The 16,399-nt window shown below is 51.4% G+C and overlaps 1 protein-coding gene across 2 annotated transcripts in view; it reads left to right on the top strand.

Annotated features, from left to right (window-relative positions):
• Positions 1-14,872, top strand: part of Myo10 (myosin X) — a 230,524-nt gene extending 215,652 nt beyond the window's left edge. Inside the window, exons 34-42 of one of the 2 annotated variants that reach the window (XM_045133107.1) lie at positions 3,063-3,186; positions 4,466-4,763; positions 5,488-5,695; positions 7,011-7,147; positions 8,150-8,270; positions 8,928-9,380; positions 11,602-11,793; positions 13,460-13,557; positions 13,766-14,872. In XM_045133107.1, the coding sequence (XP_044989042.1) occupies positions 3,063-3,186; positions 4,466-4,763; positions 5,488-5,695; positions 7,011-7,147; positions 8,150-8,270; positions 8,928-9,380; positions 11,602-11,793; positions 13,460-13,557; positions 13,766-13,784 (1,650 nt within the window). In that variant the 3' untranslated portion in view covers positions 13,785-14,872. Of the gene's footprint in view, positions 1-3,062; positions 3,187-4,465; positions 4,764-5,487; positions 5,696-7,010; positions 7,148-8,149; positions 8,271-8,927; positions 9,381-11,601; positions 11,794-13,459 lie in introns of both variants that reach the window. The other variant, XM_045133108.1, reaches the window with a different exon arrangement.
• The last annotated feature ends 1,527 nt before the right edge of the window (positions 14,873-16,399 follow it).

Genomic DNA, 16,399 nt, shown 5'->3' on the forward strand with positions numbered 1-16,399 from the left:
TTATTCATTTGTCTGAGGGGCAGAAAGAGAGAAAAATGGGCATACCAGAGCCTCTAGCCACTGCACGTGAACTCCAGATGCATGTGCCACTTTATGCATCTGGCTTACCATCAGTACTGGGTAATTGAACCTGGGTCCATAGATTTCACAGGCAAGTGTCTTAACTGCTAAGTCATCTCTCCAGCTCCATAGGTGAAATTTCATACTGAAAGTAATTTGTTTCTATGGAGATGCTCCAGGTTGCCACTGTGTAAGCAGGTATATGTGTGTTTATGTATGTGGCATGGGTCAGGGACCATCTGGACCCATCACAGGGCCCTACCAAAGTCCCAACTGGAGACCATCTGGAAGTAACGTAGTGATTCCCTCCTCACTCCAGCTGCTAGACCAGTCAGGTGGATTCACAAGAAGCCCAGGTTAAAGAGCTAAAGGTGCTGACGGGATCAGTGGCAGAGCACTTGCTGGCATGAGCAAGACCCTGAGTTCGATCCCCACCACTTGTAAGAAAATAAAAAGCCCAGGTTGATCTAGAACATTTGGGATCGCCATGAACACCTCCGTTGTTCAGAAGCCCCAAGTCTTACTGAGTGCATTAAATTGTGTTTTCCCTGTGGTAAGTTGAGGTGCTTAGTAAATGTACGGTAGTTGAAGGCTCAGTGGTCGAATGTGAGGTGGTCAAATGTGCAATGGTGGAATGCGCGGTGGTGGAATGTGCGGTGGTGGAATGTGCGGTGGTGGAATGTGCGGTGGTGGAATGCGCGGTGGTGGAATGTGTGGTGGTCGAATGCGCGGTGGTGGAATGTGTGGTGGTGGTGGAATGCGCGGTGATGGAATGCGCGGTGGTGGAATGTGTGGTGGTGGTGGAATGCGCGGTGATGGAATGTGCGGTGGTGGAATGTGCGGTGGTGGAATGTGCGGTGGTGGAATGTGCGGTGGTGGAATGTGCGGTGGTGGAATGTGCGGTGGTGGAATGCGCGGTGGTGGAATGTGTGGTGGTCGAATGCGCGGTGGTGGAATGTGTGGTGGTGGTGGAATGCGCGGTGGTGGAATGCGCGGTGGTGGAATGCGCGGTGGTGGAATGCGCGGTGGTGGAATGCGCGGTGGTGGAATGCGCGGTGGTCGAATGCGCGGTGGTAGAATGTGCGGGGGCCCAATGTGTGGTGGTCCATTGTGTGGTGGTCGAATGCACCAGTGAAGAACAAGCAAAGGTCAGGGTACTCTCTTCCCAGGAAGGGGACGTAGACGTGGGGTGTTGTGGTGGCCTCACGGAGCCATAGGTCCCTCTTGCAGAACCCAGGCAAGGCATCCTCCAGGTGGGCAGATTTCCACAGCAGACAGAATTGCTGGAATAGCCAAGGCTCTTCTTGTACGGCACGGAAGCCGGGCTTGGTGGATATTCTTCAAAGAAACGTAGCCCATGTGTTCCAGAGCAAACTCCATTCCTGAAGCTGTGGGAAAGGGTCTAATGCATCTTTAAGATGTAATTTCCTACCAAATTCAAGCTGCTTGCTGATTCCAAAGTGCATCTTTTCTGGGAATTTGAAGCCAAATTTTAGCAAGACAGTTATTCTCCAACACTGCTAGGCGTCCCTTAACCCAGGCTTCTTGATACAAATAATCTCATTTTTAGCTTTAAAAATAATATTTTTGAGCCAGGCATGGTGGCGCACATGTTTAATCCTACCACTTGGGCGGCAGAGGTAGGAGGATCACTGAGAGTTCGAGGCCACTCTGAGACTACATAGTTAACTCCAGGTCAGCCTGGACTACAGTGAAACCCTACCTCAAAAAACCAAACTACTGCTACTACTACTACTAATAATAATAATATTTTTGAAGCTTTCTTTTGAGAAAGGAGGTAAGATGTCAGCTCTCAATTACAAGTTCTTATCCAAGTTGTGCCACATATTTTTAGTTCTAATCACAAACACTTCCACAGGTTTACTAGAACTTTCCAGATATAAAACAATGCTTCTTAAGAAACACGACAAACCGCCCTCATTAAGTCAGTTACAGCGTCCTTTTTCGGGCCTGCAGTGCGTTACTGCCGAGGCTCCGTAGTGGCAATGAGGCTGGGAGGCTTGAGTCTTCGCTTCTGCAGCTTCTCTGTTTACTTCGAGCTCTAAAAGTAACCTCACTGTTCGCATGTGCCAAAGCAACATTTTAAGAGCATCAAGACATGAAAAGGTCTCTTAAACTCAGGGCAGATAGGCACACGGAGGAAGAGTCTCCCTATAGACATATTATGTTTTCAGGTGTCAAAAAAAAAAAATTCTTGACAAGATCACAACCAGATGTGGCGCATGTCTATCATTGGGAAAGCTGAGACAGAATTACCATGACTTCAAGCCCAGCCCAGGCTAATCTGTCTCAAAAAACAATACGTCTACCAAAAGGTTTTGTGTGAGTGTGTGGGTTTGCGTGTGTGGGCGTGCACATGGGCATGGGGACCTGTATGTGTGTGCGGAGACCGAAGGTTGATCATGCCCCACCTTCTTACTGAGGCAAGCTCTCTCACCTGAGCCCAGAGCTCGCTGGCACAGCTGGTCTAGCCAGCCCTTTGCCCCAGGGGTCCCGTATCCTCTTCCCAGTTCTGGGCTACGTACCCAGCTTTTATGTGGGTGCTGCGGGTCCGACCTCTGATCCCCATGCTTGAGTGGCAAGCACTTTATCCACTGAATCATGTCCCCATCCCCAAAATGAGGTTTTTTTTTTTCTTAAATAACCTGTAGTTGAAGATCACATGACTTGACTACCTGCTTGACCCAAGCCAGCTCATCAGAAATAGACATTAACCTTTTTAAGTTTGTGTGTCTGTGATCTCTGGGGAGGGAGAGGTGCGGAAGGAGGGTTTTGTAATCGGTCTTCAGGTGAGGATAGTGCTTCTCCCGCAGAGCTGCTCAAGTCCACATTCTCTCCCCCTTGCCCTGTCACGCATATGTGATGTCTGAGACCTTGGAAAAACGTTCAGATGTGTGAAAGTGCAGTGGGGTTTTTTCTCCTGGCTGTGCATTTTTAACAGTCCGCTTCCTCCATTCTTTAAATGACTCCTTCGCTTCCAGGAGAACTGCCTGAACGCAGACGTAGTGGAGCAGATTTACAAGCGGAACCCGATCCTGAGATACACCCACCACCCCCTGCACTCCCCGCTCCTGCCCCTCCCGTACGGGGACATCAATCTCAACCGTGAGTCTGGCGTCCCTCGGCATGCCCAGAGGCCGTGGTCTTGGCTTCCTGCTGTTCGCTCCAGCACAGTGGTGTTGGTTTATCTCAGACACTTTGATAAGGTCATCACGAACCAGGAAGAAAGAGCATAAAATATACCCAAAGACTGAAAAGGGCATCAGAGGATGCCAACACTTCCCAGGAACTCACAGTAGCTTTTAGCATATAGACAGTCCCTGGATGACGAGAGGTCCACGTTGCCCACTTTGCCAGGCTGTAACAGCGCTGCTCCTGCAGCCTTTCCTGCTTACACTGATGTGAAGTGATTCCCATGCAGCCGTTCTGCTTTTCACTTTTAACATCATAATTACAGGAGATACTTGTCCCTTCATCATAAAATAGGCTCTGTGCACCGGGCGTGGTGGCACACACCTTTAATCCCAGCACTTGGGAGGCAGAGGTAGGAGGATCGCCTTGAGTTCACCCTGAAATTACAGAGTGAATTCCAGGTCAGCCTAAGCTAGAGTGAGACCCTACCTTGAAAAGCCAAAATAAAAAACAGGCTCTGTGAAAAATGATCAGGTGCAACTGTAGGCTCAAGTTAAGATTCAAAGCACATTTTAAATAAGCTAGACCAAACAATGGTGTTTCAAAGGCTACGTGCATTAAATATATTTTTGAAAAGATAGTTTCAAGTTATGATGGGGTCTGTATCAGAACATACCCCATTTTAAATCAAGGCCACCCTGTACTAAACAGGTTCTAAATAGTATTGTGTTACAAGTGTTCAGTCACGGATTAGCTGCTGTTGTTTTTTGGTGGGGGTGGGGGGCTGTTTTTTGTTTGTTTTTCAAGGTAGGGTCTCACTCTAGCCCAGGCTGACCTGGAATTCACTATGTAGTCTCAGGGTGGCCTCGAACTCACAGTGAACCTCCTACCTCTGCCTCCCGAGAGCTGGAATTAAAGGCGTGCACCCCCGCGCCTGACTTAGACCTGGTTTTCTGGAGCAGGGTTTCGCTCCAGCTGGGCCGACTTGGAGCTCACTCTGTAGCGCAGGCTGGCCTTGATATCATGGTGATCCTTCCACATCAGCCTCCCAAGCACTGGGATTAAAGGCGTGCACTCCCATACCTGGCTAGATAAGCTTTTAATAAGCATCTGTGTATGATAAACATCAACTCTGACAGCAACGTAATCGAGGCGTGTTCATTTAGCTGCTTGGGATGAACATGGAGTAGAATATGCACTGTGTCTTGCCTGCCTCTCACCTCCTGTGACTGCTGTGGTTTCCTTTTCCTAGTGCTCAAAGACAAAGGCTACACGACCCTTCAGGATGAAGCCATCAAGATATTCAACTCCCTCCAGCAGCTGGAGTCCATGTCCGACCCTGTCCCCATCATCCAGGGCGTCCTGCAGACGGGCCACGACCTGCGTCCCCTGCGGGACGAACTGTACTGTCAGCTCATCAAGCAGACCAACAAGGTGCCGCATCCCGGCAGCGTGGGCAACCTGTACAGCTGGCAGATCCTGACCTGCCTCAGCTGCACCTTCCTGCCCAGCCGGGGCATCCTCAAGTACCTCAAGTTCCACCTGAAGAGGTAAAGCCCCAAGGGACCCCGGGCACAGCTTGTCACACCCTGTTTGAGAGTCACAAAACTGCCTCAGGAGCCAAGCCACTGTGGGTATAGATCAATAGGTAGGATGTTGAATTACTACTCTATAGAGAGAAAAGACCCTAACTTGGATATCTTTTATTTTGTTATGTTTTTAGTAGTATTTTTATTTGCAGGGTGGGGGGGGGGAGAGAGAAGGGGCACACCAGGACCTCTTGCCACCACAAATGATCTGCAGACACATGAGCCATTTTGTGCATCTGGTTTTATGTGGGTACACGGGGATCCAACCATGACCTGCAGGCTTTGCAAGCAAGTACCTTGAACCATTGAGCCATCTCCCCAGCACTGTCTGTGTTCAGTAACATGGTTACATAGTTTTTGCATATCTGACATGAGAAGCTAAAATTTCCTTACCTGGATTAACTGTGGAGAACAAACAGCCTTTATAAGACAATATAATTCACCATCCTTTCACATATTTATAGTGCTTCCCAGGGGAGCTGGCAGCCTAAGTGCCCCCAGCCAAACATTGGCTCTTTGTTTTTATTAACCAGCCACGTAGGGTGAGCTGCGTCTGACCAGGAAGCCGCTGGTGTTTGCTCCTGTCACCACTAGGGGGCGGGTCGCGGTCTTTCACTGCAGAGCCTTCCCACATGCAGCTCCCAAAGCCTCTATCTGCAATTCACAATTCATCTTTGTCTCCTAGGATACGGGAACAGTTTCCAGGAACAGAGATGGAAAAATACGCCCTCTTCATCTACGAATCTCTCAAGAAAACCAAATGCAGAGAGTTTGTGCCTTCCCGAGATGAAATTGAAGCCCTGATTCACCGGCAGGAAATGACCTCCACCGTTTACTGCCACGGTGGAGGCTCGTGCAAGATCACCATCAACTCCCACACCACAGCTGGGGAGGTGAGGGGGAGCTACCCTTCCCATTCTCCTTGGTGTACACGTGCCCATACGCTGCGCACAGTAAGGCTGTGCACACTGCACTGACTGTCTTGCACTACTTGGTGAACAAGGAAGTGAGTGTGACCAGCCTCCAACCACAGTCTGTAGATAGAGCTCAAAACAGGACTAACCATGCGTGCAATGCGGCTGAGCTTGAGCCAGAGGCTCAGACATGGCTGACGATCCGGCCAGTCAGTCACTTCTGTCCCAGGGTAATTCAGTGAGACACCTGAATTTTGAGACTGCCACGTCAGGTGAACGCGTTTCCTATGTTACACTTCAGTTTACACTTAGAAAAACCATTAGTGGTAGGAGAGCAATAACCCCCTCCAAAAAGCTTCTTGTAGGGCTCAGTGGTTCAAGGCAGTTGCTCCAAAAGTCTGCCAACCCAAGTTCGATCCCCAACATGCACGTAAAGCCAGAGGTAGAGTGGCACACGCATCTGTAATGCCAGCATGCCTGCAGCAGTGGGAAGGGGTCAAAGCCAGAAGTCCAAAGCTAGCAGGCTAGCTCGGTCAAACAAGTGCCACCCTGTGCGGAAGACGGTGGAAAGGGGGCTGGAGGGGCGGCTTCGAGGTTAAGGCTTGCCTGCCAAACCAAAGGACCCAGGTTCAGTTCCCCAGGACCCACATAAGCCAGGTGCACAAGGTGGCACATGCATCTGGAGTTCATTTTCAGTGGCTGGAGGCCCTGGCATGTGCATTCTCTCCCTCCTTCTCTCTCTCTGTTTTTCTCTCTCATAAATATATAAGTTAATTAATTAACTAATTAATTAAAATGTTTAAAAAGAAGATGGAGAGGACAGATACCCTCTGAGGTGGTCCTCTGTTCTCCACATGAGTGCTGGGCCACATGTGTGCCCATACACACACACACACGCAAATGATTTTGAAGAAGGCCCCTGTGGGGAAGAATCATCATTTGAATCACCCTTGTTTCTTGAGGTTCGTGAATTTATTAGCTAAAAGGTAGGACTTTGGGCGTCCGTGCAGTTTTCCTGCTCATGTGGGTTTGCTAGAAATCAGCCCAGCGCCTTTCCCGGCTGAAGGACTAGTGACCCTTCCCCACTGCCAGCTTCGTTGTTCGTCAAGTTAGGGAAAAGCTAATTCCAAGAGAAAAATAATACCTGCAAGGGTCTGGGGTGACCCTACATGTGAACATCTGAGGACACCAGACTCTCTCGTGCTAGCAGCTCCCTTGGGGCTCAGCTGCAGGCACGTTCTGGAAGCGCATAGCTTTAAGCCTGTGAGCTGAAGGTCTCCGGTGTGTCTTGTAGGTGGTGGAGAAGCTGATCCGGGGCCTCGCCATGGAGGACAGCAGGAACATGTTCGCCCTGTTTGAGTACAACGGACACGTGGACAAGGCCATCGAGAGCCGGACCATCGTAGCTGATGTTCTGGCAAAGTTTGAAAAGTGAGTTTCTCCTCCCTTAAGTGGTAGAACTGAAAAAAAAAAAAAAAAAATTCAGGCCTGTTCTGGTAGCGCATGCCTTTAATCCCTGCTCTCAGCAAGCAGAGGGAGGAGGATCGCTGTGAGGCTGTGAGTTCAAGACCAGCCTGAGACTGCAGATTGAGATCCAGGTCAACCTGGGGTAGAATGAGACCCTACCTTGGATAAACCAAAAAAAAATCGGGGCAAGGTTTGAGAATCTGACTTTCCCAGACTGGCGTCACTGTGTTTATATTGGTTTTAACTTTACCTGTTTTGAAATATATTTTCCTTCTCGTTTGTGCCACCCCGTGTCCTTCCTGACTCACAGCCACAGCCATGGTCTCAGAGATGACAGGGCTCAGCACTGGTGTTTGACCTCGTTCCCTTGTCAGCCCCTGGTCATGTCCACTGTCTCAGAACTGAGGTTTCTCACATAGCCGTAAGCTTTGAAATGACACTGGCTGACTCAAGTCTGCTGACAAGCTCCTGAGACGGCCCGATGCAGGGTCTGATCTTGGCTCTACGCCCTTCCCTCATACACGTGCCCGCAGGTGAAGGCAGCCCCTGAATGCCTGTGCCAGCCGTGCCAGTGTAATACGGTTGAGGGCTGGCAAGGGAAATGAAAAAAGTAGCCTTTCTGCAGAGTCAGCACAGGCATGACACGGAGACATGATCCGTCAGCTGCTGACATGTTGGGCCGCATTCGCAGCTTTTCTGGAGCAGGTTGCACAAGCTCGGAGAGACCAGGGCCCTCAGAATGTCCGGGGTCGCGGACTTGATCTGAAAGCTCCCTGTTTGCTTTGGGAAGGTGGCGCACTTCCTCTGGTTAGATGGAAGTCCCGGGGAGCCCTGACAGGCCCCTCTCGCTCTTCTGAGTGTGACCTCCGCACTGTCACCGGGTCACGAGCGCGGTCAGCCCCCCGCGGCCCTCGAGGCACGTTTCTTGCTGGCCTTGCTCTCAGCCGCTGTGGCCTCTGTGTGCAGGCTGGCGGCCGCGTCGGAAGCCGGGGACTCGCCGTGGAAATTCTACTTCAAGCTCTACTGCTTCCTGGACACGGACAGCGTGCCAAAAGACAGCGTGGAGTTCGCGTTCATGTTTGAGCAGGTAAGGGGAACTTCTGGAATCAGATTCAGGAGTGAACCAGCCTCTCTGCTGTATAAGTGAACCGCCGGCCCTTAGAAATGGTGCATGCGGTAGATTCCCCAGCGAAGCCCAGGCCAGTGGCTCACGAACTCCTCTGTGGAAGAGACGTCACGTGCTTTGACACATGCTCACCAAGACTTGTTCTAAGATGAGTGAACACATACCCAGGCCGGTACCTGTGCTAGGGATGGGATTCAAGTTCAAAGCAGGGGCGAAGGCCAGGATACAGAGGGGTGTGTGCATGCGTGCGTGCGTGCATGGGGGAGGCATGTGTGTGCTACAGCGCACATGAGATTTGAAGACAGCCTTGGTGTGTGTCCCCTCCTTCTACCTTGTTGGAAGCTGTCACTGGTGTGCCCGTCCAGGTGGCTGGCCGGCTTCCAGACTCTCCTGGCTCCCCCTCCCTTTGCCATATGCACATTGGGTTACAGACAGGCATGCCGCTTTGCATCAGGCTCGACAAGAGTCAAACTCCAGGCCAGCAGGCTTACAAGCAAGCACCTGTCCCCACTGAGCCATCTCCCCAGCCGTGCGCTCCAGTCTCAAGCCGGGGCCTGGCCCTGCGGGCCTCGGCTGCGCAGCAGCGCCCTGGCCACAGCGCCTGCCGCCTTCTTTCAGGCCCATGAAGCTGTCATCCACGGTCACCACCCGGCGCCCGAAGAAAACCTGCAGGTGCTGGCCGCCCTGCGGCTGCAGTACCTGCAGGGGGATTACGCGCCGCACGCGGCCGTCCCGGCCCTGGAGGAGGTGTACGCGGTGCCCCGGCTCAAGGCCCGCATCAGCCAGTCCACCAAAACCTTCGCGCCGGGCGAGCGGCTGGAGAAGAGGCGCACCAGCTTCCTGGAGGGCACGCTGCGGCGGAGCTTCCGCCCCGGGGCGGCCGGGCGGCAGAAGGCGGACGGGGAGCAGATGGTGGACATGTGGGTCAAGGAGGAAGTCGGCTCCGCCCGGGCCAGCATCATTGACAAATGGAAGAGGTTCCAGGGAATGAGCCAGGAGCAAGCCATGGCCAAGTACATGGCCCTGATCAAGGAGTGGCCCGGCTACGGCTCGACGCTCTTTGACGTGGAGGTGAGAGCTGGCTGCGGGTAGCGGGCGTCGTGGGCGGGCAGGCGCGCCACGTCGCGTGGGGAGGCGAAGGCATGGGAGGAGCGCTTGGCTCTCTGGCCCTCTTCTGTGAGGTCGCTCCGAAGTTGACCTAACCATCCTCCACCTCGCCGGAGCCTTGCTCCTTCCTCTGCAGCAACTGTTTCTCCAATACACGGGTCAAAGTTAACGCGGCCTCTAGTTCAGTTTTCTGTTTATTGACTTTTTTTTCTCCTGTGCCCCAACCTGACCTCAGCCTGCTCTGTGACCAGGGATGGGTGGGACCTCAGCCCAAGCCTCCCCTCCACGTGCAGGTTACAGGTGAACAGCCCACGCCACGCCTGGCCTTCGCTGCTCGCTGTTGCTGAGTGACTGGTTGCTTTTGTTTTTATGGAAGCTGCAGATCTGATTGGTTTTTCATGCTGGTAGATATGTGCAGTTTTAACCTTTTACAATTCTGAGTTTGCCATATCCAAAATTCTTAAGTCAGGGAGTGTTTCAGGTTTTAATTTTTTTTTCTTATTTTTGCGGTATTTGCACAGACTTTAGCATCCTGATCTGATCACGCAAACTTCCAAGTGCCCCCAAGTTCGAGTCCGGTCATTTACTCATTTATTTATCCGCTTGCTTACGGATTTATTTTCTGACTTGTTTCTTTGTCTGTTTCTTTTCGTGGCGTTGGGGATTGACCCCAAGACCTTGTGTAAGCTACGAAAGCTACTGAGGTGCGTGCCCCAGGCCTGAAATCCACGTTTCCAGCTTCGTTTCAGCACTTTGAAAGCTTCAGATTTCATAGCATTTTAGATTGTGTATTTTCACACTAGAAACGCTGAGCCTGTACTTAACGTTTTTATTTTGCTATTTTTTTTGTTCCTTTTTCCCTGTGAAACAATTACATCCAATAAAGTAGGGTCTGTATTTTCTCATTAGCCATCTCCTCAACCCAGTATAAATTCATTTTCTTTCTTTCTTTTTTCTAAGACCACTAATTGAAAGAAAATCTTTTCAGTGGTCTAGAGGATTTGGCAAACTATCCTGCAGGTCAGATCCTGTCACTTCCTTTCTGGAAAATGCAATTTTATTGAAGCAGTCTTTTATATATTTTATATATATATTTATGTTTTTCTTTGGCTGTTTTCGGGCAGAAAGCAGCAGAGGTGACACTTAGTGACAGAGACCATAGGGCTTATGAAACCCAAAACACTTTCCGCTGCTCCTGCACGGATACATCGGCCAGCATCGGTGTAGCTTAGCGTCCGATTTCTCATGGTCATAGCAGTCCAGCATGCCATCTGATGACTTTCAGCCAAACCTGTAGATATCTAAATGTTGAATACATCTGCATTATCCCTTGCTTGCTTCTAATTGGATGCTGCGCTAGGTGTGGTTCTTTGGTTAGCCGTTATATTTGTTTCAAGTTACTCAGTTTTATTTTAGATATTCGAGGTTTTTTGTGATTCCAAATGAATTTTTGGATTGTTTTTTCTATTTCCATGAAGAAAGCCTTTGGACTAAGTATTTTCATTCTCACGCAGAAGTGTTTCAAGTTATACATGAGATACTTTCTGCCTCTTCTGCTCCCTAATTTCTACCACCTCTAGGTTGTTTTGGACGTTTGTTTCAAGGTAGGGTCTCAGTCTCGCTCTAGCCTGGAACTTACTGTGTAAGCCCAGGCTGGCCTTTGCTGGGAACACCGCTTGTGTGTCCCACCTCACTTCAGCCCCGCGTCGCCATCTGGCCGTGCGGCCTCTTGTTCTCTTCCGCTGCTCTGTGCCACAGAGTCCGCAGTTAAGCCGCAGAGGTGCTGCCCCTCCGAGCAGACGTGGGTGCTCGCTGCTCCTTGCGGAGAGGCGCCAGGACCGCGCAGCTCACAGTGGACGAGGTCCTAGATGAGCCATCCCAGACGGCGTGGAGGAGAACCAGAGACCAAAACCAAACCTGGCTCAGCCTGAGCGGCTGCAGAACGTGTCCACTCGTTCTCTTCCACGTAGCGAAGTCAGACGACTAGCTGACAGAGGGCTCTGGAGAACGGAAGAGGCAAAGCAAGATGCTGGCCTTTATTGATTAGCTTTTCCCAAAGTTCCCCGGCAATTGCCCAGTCAGAAGTCAGCGCCCATCCGATGAGTTCCCGTCGGTGCCCGCAGTCAGTGTCCCTCGCTGAGTCTGGGAGCTCCTGCTTGCTGACCCCAACTCTCTTGCCCACCAGTGCAAGGAAGGAGGCTTCCCGCAGGAGCTGTGGCTGGGCGTCAGCGCGGAGGCCGTCTCCGTGTACAAGCGCGGGGAAGGCAGGCCGCTGGAAGTCTTTCAGTACGAGCACATCGTCTCTTTTGGGGCGCCCCTGTCCAACACGTACAAGATCGTGGTTGATGAGCGGGAACTGCTCTTCGAGACCAGTGAGGTAAGAGGCCCAGACACAACAGACGTGGCTCGCTCAGCCTTGACGAAAGAAGGGAGTGGAAAGGGAGAAGAGGCCCCTCTCTCCTAATACCCCTGGACGAGTCCCTTCATTAGAATAATTAACTCCAGGGTTCCTGCATAAAAGCACAGTATGGTGGCCCTCCCCCAAGTGCAGGATTCTCAAAAGCCAAAATTGGATCATTGCAAATTTCCCCTGGCTTCCTCTGTGATGCAGAAATGTGGTTCTTTAACATAGGGGCCTAAGAAAGTTCTGGCAAACCTTGTGGGTAGTAGGTGGTTAATTATGGCAAAAACCACAGCAGTTGAGACTCTACTCTGGCAGCGTCCATGGAGGTGAGGGACATGTTGGTCCAGCGTAGTTAATTCTGAATCACAAATCTGCGTTTTTGGTTTTGTTTGAGGATTTTTGTTGTTGTTTTGTTTTGTTTTTTCAAGGTAGGGTTTCACTCTAGGGCAAGCTGACCTGGAATTCACTATTAGTCTCAGGGTAGCATCAAACTCATGGCAATTCTACCTCTGCCTCCCCTGTGCTGGGATTAAAGGCATGCGCCACCACGCCTGGCTAGTTTTTTGTTTATTTGTTTGTTTTTTAAGGTAAGAGTCTCCCTCTACTTCAGTCTGATCTGGAATTCACTATGTAATGTCAGGGTGACCTTGAATTCACAGGTGATCCTTGTACTTCTGCCTCCCAAGTACTGGGATTAAAGGTGTGCACCACCACGCCTGGCCTCAAAATGGTATTCTAAAGAGCCTCTCTCCCTATGTGCCGCCAGCTCCAATCCTGAGCATGTGTAACAATAGCATAAGGGGCTTACTGAGGCTTCCCCAGAGGATGCCAAACAACCATGGTGAAGGAATGAAATACACGCCACGTGTGGCAGATGAGGAGGTGGGCATATGAGATGCTTGGAGGGGGGAGGCCAAGGATGAGGCTCACTGTCGCTTAGACCAACAGAGGAGTACATGACGAGAGGCAAAGGGCTTACTGCTCCTTGGTGGGAGCGCCTCAGTGCGGGGACGGCGGGTCTTGAGCGCGCAGACTTCACGGTGGTGGGCAACATGGGGAGGGACAGACAGACCAGGAAAAGGAAGCCCACTAGGATGCCGTCAGAGGGCCAGGCTGCCTGTGAGGAAGGATGGACAGGGAGGGGATGTTCATGGTGACGTCCCTGGAAGGCCCTAGTGGAAGGCTCTAGCTCTAGGTGGTGGCTGGCATGTTATGAGGGTGGACTGGACATCTGGGAAGCTGGCCACCGGTCTCTCTTGGCCTGAGACCTCACTCCTACGTCCCCAGCTACATCCAGGGAATGGACCAGAATGAGATGCTGTGGTCTCCACGTTCACCTTTACAGTGGGTGAGGCCCATACCCAGCCTTGCTGACACCCCTGTCGGCGCTGCATTGTTTTCCCAGGGTGCCAAAGCTGACAGCCTCCATCAAGCCAAATGGCTATTTTGTGTGCGCGACCCACCAGGTGGTGCTCGGTGTGTGCAGAGAACCCTGGCTCCGCTGAGCTCGGCTCCTGCTCGTAAGAGCCTGAGCTGGCATTGGCAGCTGCAGGCTGTTGCTCACAGGGCAGCGGGGCAGCGGGCAGCTGGGCTCCCCGGGCCTGGCAGACAGTGCATGTGTGGGCTCTGCTCTCCGCAGGTGGTGGACGTGGCCAAGCTCATGAAAGCCTACATCAGCATGATCGTGAAGAAACGCTACAGCACCACGCGCTCCGTGAGCAGCCAGGGCAGCTCGAGGTGAGGACCGGAAGGAGCCCGCGTGTCCTCGTAGCTGGGCGTGCCACCCTCCGCTGGGGCGGGTCCGGAGCCCGAGCCCGAGGCAGAGCAGCCCAGGCCCTGGGAAGCCCCTCGCGGGAGGCAGGAGTCTCCAGGCTTCCTTCAGCCCCGTCAGCTTCAGCAATCACGTATTAAGCTGTTGACCTAACAGCCTGCACAATGTCCAAAGCTTTACCACTCGCAGATGACACATGCCTTAAAAAGAAAGAGGGGGAAGTACCCACGCTGCCACCAAAGCAGCCCGAAGTGCCTTAACCTGCGGAGCCGCCCTCATCGGCCTTAACCATGCTACTGAAGGCAAGCGCCTCCCGGGGGTCTCGCGGAGCTTGGAAGGGGGCACCCACCACCCATTTATGCACTAACCTCCCAGCCTGATTTCCCCAGTGAGGGAAGGTGAGGGAGCGGGGAGGGAGACAGCAGAGGGGCAGCGTGTTTTAGCTGAAGGGCTGCTGGCAGCCTTCCTGGCAAACGTGTGTTAGCTTCTCGCTTTGTTTCAGGTTCCAAGCGCCTGCACTTGCCCGTGCACGCATGTGTTTGTAAACCCCACACTTCAATCATTGTTTCGTGAGCATTAAACACAAAGGGAAAAGAACGTGCAATGTGTAAACAATCTGTATATTTTAATAGTTCAGAGTTTTAGTCTCTGATGGTTACTTTATAAGGTGGTTTTGTTAACTAATCGGAATCCTGGATTTTCCTGTCTTTGCTGTATCTTGACTCAGTTTTTGTTTTACATGTAGCACGGGCTGCAGTCTGTCTGCTGTATTACAATCAGATCGGCGGCCCACGCGATGACTGTATTTATAAACCACTCAGACTGCTGGCTCTCGTGCTGTTCTTAGGACATATTGGAGTCTTTCATTTCTAAGAGCTAAGTTAATTTGTTTTTTCTTGAAAGTTAGCTCATAGCACTTGGATAGACTGTAGCTATAACCATGTTGAATGTGGGGGAAACTGCTGCCCTCCTGAACGGAGCGTGTGAGCAAACCTCTAAAGGACCCTGACATGAAATGCCGAGGCTTTAATAAAACACACACAGTATTTTGTCCCAATTTTATAACAGTGGTCTGAACCAGGCACCTGTACATAAATCAGCATTAATGACAACATGAAAATTAATCTGGACTTGGACTTCTATTTTTATATGGAAAATTCTAAAGACAGACAAACTCAGTCTGCTCACAAGGGAAAATCAAGTTTGCCTTATCTCTGGACCCCGTGCGAAAGTGCCGTTTGTTGGCTCACAGGAAGTCTGACAATAAAAGACACTAGTGAATATGCTGTGTGGCTGCTTTATTAAGATATTATTCAATAATCCTGTGAGGAGTCTGTGTGTGTGTGCCAAACAGGGTCTCATGTAGGGCTGGTCTGAAGCTCACAATGTACCTGAGGGTAATTTTCCACTTCCTGATCTGTCTGCCTCCACCCCTGAGAAGAACTGGAGCTACAGGCTCCCAGTTTTATGTTGTGCTGGGGATAAAACCCAGGAATTCATGCCTGTCGGGCAAGATCTCTACTGGCTAAGTCACATCTCAGCCCCAAGAGTTTTACACACGTATGCGTCGGGATAATAGGGGCAGCGTACACTCTTGCACCTGCAAACGAACTTCAGGTACTTCTGTCTGGCTTACAGCGAGGTCCGGGGAACTGAACCTGGGCAGCAGGCTTTATAAGTAAGTGCCTTTAACCACTGTGCCATCCCCCCAGCCCCGAGGTTTACTTCAGTGTCGGGCTCAGTGTGACTGCCTTGGGCTTCACAGTGTGACCAAGCTGTGCTTCCCTATATAGCCCCCCAGAATCCTTGAGGAGATGGTTCCAGGAGATAGAAAAATCTGGAGGCGTTCAAGTCCCTTATACACAATGGCATTGTTTTTGCATGTAAGCCACACATATCCTCAGATAGGCAGGACTTTGTGTCTGTTTGGGCAAGCACTTTCCCAAAGTCATGAAGACACTTTGAGCCTTCAGACCTGTGTGATTTCATCCACAACTCTTACCTATCTACTTGCCGGCGGAGCCCGTGGTGTCTAGGAGAGTGGTTACGATGCAATCCCAGCACTTGGGACACTGACGCAGGAAGATTGCTGTGAGTTCCAAGCCAGCCTGGGCTAGAATATAAGAGCCTCGGTCGCTAAACACACATAAAATGAAACATAACAGAAACTGGGGACTGGAGATGGCTCAGCAGGCAAAAGAGCTTGCTGTGAGTGGGGGGAGGGGAGGGCCTGTGAGGACCCGGGACCACATGGATTCAGTTCCCCCGAAGTCATGGACACAGTGGGGCATGGCCACACACGACTAGCCTCCGTTCCCAGGGGAGCGGAGACAGGAGCCTAGCTGGGACTCCCGTGTTCAGAGACTCCATCTCAAGGAAACATGGGTAAACATGACATTTTTCCCTGGCCTCCAGATGCCTGCAAGCATATCTAGACACACTACACAGGGAAGCAGACTGAGAAGCGTTAACATGAAAAGCAACTGGCTGGGCCGGTATATATGACTATAATCACAGCACCCGGAAGATGATAAGAGCAGAAGAGTCAGGGGTTCAAGGGCAAGCTTGACTACAGAAGACCTTCCTCAAACAGGGCTGGGGGGTGGCTTAGCGCTTTAAGCACTTGCCTGCGAAGCCTAAGGGCCCATGTTCCATCTCTCTCCACATCCCATGTAAGCCGGACACACAAAGGTGAGGTAAGCAGAAGGTCACACATGTGCAGCAAGTGAAGCAAGAGTCAAGTTCAAGTGCAGTGGCTGAGGCCATGGCACGCCAGTTCTCTCTCTCTCTCTCTCTCTCTCTCTCTTG

Source organism: Jaculus jaculus, chromosome 13 (assembly GCF_020740685.1).
Source record: "Jaculus jaculus isolate mJacJac1 chromosome 13, mJacJac1.mat.Y.cur, whole genome shotgun sequence".
Lineage (NCBI taxonomy): Eukaryota > Metazoa > Chordata > Mammalia > Rodentia > Dipodidae > Jaculus > Jaculus jaculus.